The sequence below is a fragment of the Dipteris shenzhenensis genome, chromosome 18 (genome assembly GCF_047967505.1).
Source record: "Dipteris shenzhenensis isolate YYH24624 ecotype China chromosome 18, Dip_SZ_1.0, whole genome shotgun sequence".
NCBI lineage: Eukaryota > Viridiplantae > Streptophyta > Polypodiopsida > Gleicheniales > Dipteridaceae > Dipteris > Dipteris shenzhenensis.
Genome location: NC_141613.1, coordinates 41,381,916 through 41,388,609, shown reverse-complemented (window position 1 = coordinate 41,388,609; position 6,694 = coordinate 41,381,916). Strand labels below are relative to the sequence as shown.

Below are 6,694 nucleotides of genomic sequence, written 5' to 3'. Positions count from 1 at the left end.
GAGGGGGGACCAAAAAATAGGAGTTTTTAATCTAGGAAATTCACAAAAATATAGATACATGGGGGTTTTGACTAATGAGATCAAAAAAATCAAAGTTTTATAAGGGGAAGCAATATTGCAGGACCCATATGTAAGTGCTGATTTAAATATCATGCTTAAATGTGCATGTATGAAAGGTCTTCTAATATCACGAGACTAGCACTAAATAAATGGTTTGGGAACTATGCCCCAATTTCTTCCAAAGTATGATTCTCCATCATGCACAATAGTGCTATAATAAAAAATATATGGTTATGCTTGGTTTCACTTTGATACCTAAGCATGAATCTTCTTATTTTATAAGATCAAGCGCAATTCACTTTCTTCCATTTCATATAAAATGAGCGAGGTATGGAAAGGTCAAACATCTCTAGTATGCTCTATGCTAATTCTCTACTATGAACATGCCATCCTTGCGGTTCTTTAACTGTAGGAATGGGGACAGAAAGGGCTAGAGGAGAAGCAGAAGGAAATTCTCTTGTTTACACTACACAAAGTGTGAAGTGAAACAACTAATTCTTGGTAATTGTGTAGAAATCAAAACATGCTCTTAATACAAATTTTGTGTTCAAAAGTAGGTCATTTTCATAAATGCTTTTATTCTTTCTTTCTTTCTTTGTGGTCGTGCCTTAGAGAACAGAGCCAATGAGTGAATGCCCCACTCGAAAGTTACATGCATTGAAGGACTAGTAAATGGACAAAAATATTCAAAAAAGTGCCTATTCCATATTTGATTCAGAGAATCTTGCCCATGTACTAGTCGTCGTGTACTTTTTCTTGGCCTATCATGTACATATTGTTTTGCTTCCTTGAGTTCATCTCCATTTGGATACTACACAAGGTGGAATTTATAATAATAACTCCTTTGGGCCTCCTCATTCCAAATTTTTAGAAGCCCTTTGCAATAATAGGCCTCATCTCCCCAAAAATTAAGTGCACATATATAAGCCCCTCTCCCCAAGGAATTTATGAGAAATGTGAACGAGATCCAAGCAAAATTCAAATGATAAAGCAAAGAAATGTGTGTGTGTGTGCATGCGTGCATGCATGCATGTGTGTCTATGTGTGTGTGTGTGTGTGTGTGTGAGAGAGAGAGAGAGAGAGAGTAGGTGGGGGCTAGGGAATGCCGCACACAAGAGACATGCTACTAATTGGTACGACTCTCGAAATTAGTGAATCTTTTAAAATAATGGATCTAGCACAAGCACAATACATAGTTAGGGGCATGAAGTGTTTTGTATCTAAAACAATAAAGGAAGAACCGAGAATTTGTGTTTTTATTGATTCGCTTCTTAACACGGTTCACGTCCCACCTGTTCTCGGAAGAGCCCATTCCTTCATTAAATTTTTTGCATAGGTTAGCACACTCCTATTGATTAAGAGACATTTGGGTTCATTGGGGTTAGCCATGTGCATGTTGGCATTTGGGCTTGTGCTTTGGCAAGGCTGCTTCACCATTGGTAGTTTGCTCCATCATGGATGGTAGTAGGAGGTTGAATTATTGATGAAGCTACCATTTGTAGTTTGCTCCATGATGGATGGTTGTAGGGGGGTTGAATTATTGGTGAAACTTGTATGTTTGGAGCTTATAGGTGGTGGTTGCTTTTGCCATGGGTTCTCTTCTCGAGTCTCCTTCTTTGGCACCAATGGTGTCCCTCTTGCTCATATGCTCTCTCTCTCTCTCTCTCCTCTCACCAATGGTGTCCCTCTTGCTGATATTCTCTCTCTCTCTCTCTCTCTCTCTCTCTCTCTCTCTCTTTTTCTTTCTTTCTGGCACCAATGGTGTCCCTCCTCCTAATATCCTCTCTCTCTCTCTCTCTCCCTAGCTCCCTCCCTCTCTCTCTCTCTCTCTCTCTCTCTCTCTCTCTCTCTCGTTTCACCATGTAACGATCTTAAATTGTACGAACGTGGAGTGTTCCAATGTAGATGTTCAATCTTAATCCTTGCTAAAATTTAAGCTTTAAAAAAACGTGCGTTAGAATTTACCAAAATTTCCCACGTCAAATAAGCATTCGTGCGTAAGAATTTGCTAAAATTCCCACGTCAAATAAGCTGATAACTATGTAATGTGTTAGTACGATTGAGTGTCTTGTTGTTGCAGAATCGGAGCAAACGACGTAATTTCTTGCGGTAACGAGGATCAGAAGTTAGAACGACGATGAACGGAAGGAGTTTCAACCCTAATTAGAACGGAGCGATTCCAACACGACGTAGTTAACTATCACAAAATGCTTCAGCCATTGAAACAACCCACGAATTACTAATCGCCGCGTGACAACATAATTGTTTGATTTCATGCAACACGACGATGGAACAACAATAGACGAAATCACTCTAATAGTTTCCATCGTTTCAATTCCAAGCAACACAACTCAACCATGCAACGATAACGTAAAATATTTTCACGATACACGAATCACCACGATGTAAAATCAGTGGTCGAAGAATCGTCGGTAACAATTGTGGGGGATCGTTACGTAGGATCAGCTGTGGGGGATCGTTAATTTAATTACTTGCATCGTAGGCTGCTGCATTCAACTGAGCAACGACAAATCTGACGCCGTAGCTTGGATTCTTGCTTGTCAATTGCAGGAAAGGAAGCTTCATCATTTAACGGTTCTAATTACATCCAAAGAATTGGGTGGCTGAACATATGATCGGGATTCGGTCTACCAAATTATGCTTAATATACAGTCGTGACTCGTGACTCGCGATCGTGAGGATTGCTCAGAATTCCTGCGATCTGATTAGAAATATAAAGCGCTATCAATAAACAGAAATCCGTCGTTCCGTCGTTGATAATAATCTGATCCGTACTGTCAGCTTCAATCCTACGGTCGTACTTACGTAGATCGAGCCTTTGCACCACCACAGCTCCAGAAATGGCTCGCTGATGCTTGAAATTCATCGTCGGAGTTCTGTGAACGAAATTGAACGAAATTCACACCCTTCAAGCATCATCGCCGGACTTCCTGCACCCGATGAACTAAAATATCCTCATCTCATGGGCTGCTCACTGATTGTGCTGCCGGCAATCACCATACACAGCAGCATCTCCCGGAGAACCGCATATGTCTTCCATTATGAGATCAATCAACACCTTGCTTCTGCTTCCGCAACCTGTTTCCGAAGTTGCATCTTCATCAGCTCCCATGCTCACATCGCCCTCCACTACTACCGCATACCTCTGCCCGTCCCCGGATGATCTGAACACCTTCTCTGGCTGCCTTCTCGATGATCCGTCCACCCAATGCACCACCGATTCCCCGTTCCCCAACACCCTCAAATTCTGTGTCACCTTCCTTCCGAGCACCGAGCTCTTTTGCACCAAATAGCTCAGCAATGCCTTGTCGGGAAACGCGTCCGTGCTCCTCCCCCTTTGCAATGCCACCCTCACGATCTCTGTTACCATCGAATTCGCCAGCCCTCTCACCGCCCTCAGCGATCCTAGTATCACGCCGCTGCTCACTACTCTGTTCTCCTTTTCTACTGCCCCTAAGGAGCCCCATAGCTCGTTGCCATACACCGCCTGCATCATGCTCTCATGCCTAGCCTGCTTGCTCCCACTCCCAACACGCGCTCGATGAGCCTTTCTCTCTCTCGATCTGTGATCCCTGGCCTTCACCCCTCCTAGCCTATTATTGTGACTGATTTCCAGCGGAGCTACGACGGCTTTGCTTATATCACCATGTAGTTTCCTCGGAGCAGCTTTCTGCTGCTCATCATGATTGCATTCCAGGGATGCCTCAGCCCAACTCTGATCCTCCAATATCAGATGTAGGCAATCCCATTTCCTGACAGGCGCAAATGCATCACCAAGTATCACCGCTGCTCCAAGCTCCACAAGCATGACACGCTTAAACCTGCGCTTCAGCACACCTAATAACATTTGGTAGCACAACCATCTTCTCAACTGCGAGGGAGGATTGTTAAGGAACTCTGAAAAGACGTTATCAGGATCCAGCTCAGTTATCTCAAAACCAACGATAGATCCCAAATCAACAAGCGAACCTTCTTGCTTTTCCGGAATGGTATTGTCACCCCATAAAATTGACCGGCTCCTGTTTGCACTGTTGATTGCAGCGCGCTCGAATGCCAATGCATTGAAAATACTGATGTTAGAATTGACTTTTGAAGAGCTGAAATCCCCAGTAAGGAGTTGCCTAAAACTTTGCTCTTCTTCCCGTACCACGTTAGAGGCAGCTTCTGGAATGGAATGCCCAGGGAAAAGAAGAACTAGGTCTGCCCTCGCCATGGCACCGCTCCGATGTAAAGTTCTTAGAAATAGCCGAAAATCTTGCATGCTACACTGCTCATAAAGATTAGCGATTATTAATTCGTCCATTGTTCTTGTGCCCTTTCTGAACACAATCCCAAGTCCACGGAAAGCTGCTTCTTCTGCCCATCGATCCCCTGTTACATCTTTTCCTCTGACGTCTGAAGCTACATGTGGAATGTTGATTAAACTCGACTTGGCTGGACTGCGAAATTCTAGATGATCACCTATTGGGAATGTGACTCGCGGCTTTCCGTCGCTCGTGCGTGCATCCGAGGTGCAAAGAGCAAATATGAATGTAGAGCAAAGGAGAACACAGAAGCAGAGAAATAGACATGACTGCAATTTCCTCCCTAGCTTGAACCAAGACGGTGTGTCGATTGGAGAATCCCAACGCCTATCTGGATTACCCGCCCTTCGAGATTTACTCGATGAAAGTCGCAACGCAGCGCCAGCTAATTTTTCTGTGAAGATCACAGCCCTCATATCGTAGCTTCCTAGCTTACAGGGAACATGAGAGACATCCGAATGCTCCCTTTCGAGCTTAGTCTTGGAACGATTGATCTGATTCCCGGAGGAGGAAGTAAACGGATCCTTGGAATCAACAGAGATAGCTGCTTTCACCAGAGTGCAAACCATCATTGCTAACTGTGCATTAAAGCTATCTCTGGTGGCTTAAGCAGCTGAAGAAACCTGGATAGGAGAGCAAACGAGCTGCTTACAAAGAGCTGGCCGAGGAGAAACTTGCATGCCTTCAACTGAAGGCAGGGAATGAGTTTTCGAACCCAAAACGCTGTACTGAAAGAGCTTGCGTGTTGGGCAGATCTGCGAGCGAGCGGTCACCGGGCGAAAGAGTTGCTCTCATTTCAAAGAGTGAGGGGCACGAGTGCCTGACAAAGGCTGGTGAAAGGGCACGGGGAGGCAAAGAAGAGGGAAAGAGCAAGAAGATCTACGAGAAAACAACCGACCGACAATACGTAGTTCGTTGGGAGGGGCAGGCTACAACTGAAATTAGCGAGAGAGGAGGCCAAGCCAGAGGGGCAGCTGGAGAGCCAGCGAGAAAGAGAGAGAGAGAGAGAGGGAGAGAAAAAGAGAGCCCGTGCTCTTTAAGGTTGCCAGCACATTAAAGCCAGCACAGCATTGCAGGCGTGAATCCCTCTACACGAGCATGAAGGTTGTGGGGGGTGATGGGGGAAGAGAGAGAGAGCGCCCAAGGTGTCTCTCCATAGTTTGCAATTGAAATCGAGCTAGAGCAACGTGTCTCTCCATTCCTAGAAATTGCAATGGGCAAGCCTCCATGGCTTTACACCTCCTCCATCCACAAGCCACAACATGGCTCCACACCATGGAGAAACCACCATTTCGACTTACTCCACACCCCGGCAAGTCTTCACACCTCAGTAAGCCATTAACTCTTGACGTAGTAGAGCTTGGGGAGTCAAGTCCTCAGAACACGATTTGGATGGGGGTGTCCTACTCCAGCTACACTTTAGAAAGGTGTTGAGTCTCTTTCTTCCTTTGTGTACAAAGATATTCGAAATTGCTTAACGTGACCCCCATGTGTCCTCTATAGGGAAACCATCTCTTCGCTCAAAATGAGCATCAAGGTTGAGAGAGAGGGAGAGAGAGAGGTGGGGGGGGCGGGATCTCTACATTGCTAGAAAATTGAAATAGACAAGCCACAAAGATTTAACGCCTCTTCAATGGAGAAGCCACAATGGCTCCACACCATATAGAAGCCACATGATAGCGGCACTTAAATTTCAATTTTTTCTTGAAAGTTGTTGAGGTTTTGGGGGAGGGGAGAGGGGGGGGAGAGAGAGAGAGAGAGAGAGACAAACAGACAGACATAGAGAAAGAGGTGAGTCTGCATTGTTAGAAATTGAAAAGAATGGCTTGACACCTCTTCCATGGACAAGCTATAATGGATGTGGAATCTATTCACACCCCTGCTAGCTATTGAGTCTTGACCCAGCAGACTTTGAGGAGTCAAATTTCCTAGAACATGGTTTTTTGGACAGGGGCATCCTACTCTGGCTAAATGTTTGGAAGGTGTTGAGTCGCTTTCTCCCTCTATGTACAAAGTTCTCGAAATTGCTTGATGTGAACCACATGCATGTGTCCTCTATAGAAAATCTTCTCTCCCTCTAAATGAGCATAAAGCTTGTGGAGAGAGAGAGAGAGAGAGAGAGAGAGGTGAGTCTACATTGTTAGAAATTGAAAAGACCAAGCTTCAATGGCTTGACACCTCTTCCATGGACAAGCCACAATGGATGTGGAATCTATTCACCCTCTCCTAGCCATTGCATCTTGACCCAACAGACTTTGAGGAGTCAAATTTCCTAGAACATCCTTTTTCAGATAGGGGCATCCTACTCT

General features: G+C 44.9%; 1 protein-coding gene across 1 annotated transcript; it reads right to left on the bottom strand.

Moving 5' to 3' along the window:
* Positions 1-2,634: 2,634 nt before the first annotated feature.
* LOC147891237 (uncharacterized) lies at positions 2,635-5,373 on the bottom strand. The gene is made up of 2 exons (XM_087389802.1): positions 5,038-5,373; positions 2,635-4,929 (listed from the first exon to the last, which is right to left on the bottom strand). The coding sequence occupies exons 1-2, from the start codon at positions 5,063-5,065 to the stop codon at positions 3,053-3,055; spliced, it is 1,905 nt and encodes a 634-aa protein (XP_087245928.1). The 5' UTR covers positions 5,066-5,373; the 3' UTR covers positions 2,635-3,052.
* Positions 5,374-6,694: the final 1,321 nt, after the last annotated feature.

Coding starts and splice junctions, on each gene's coding strand:
- LOC147891237 (XM_087389802.1), bottom strand. CDS start 5,065: ATGCAAGTTTCTCCTCGGCCAGCTCTTT. Junction 4,930..5,037: donor TTCTCCTCGGCCAGCTCTTT/GTAAGCAGCTCG, acceptor TGGTGAAAGCAG/CTATCTCTGTTGATTCCAAG.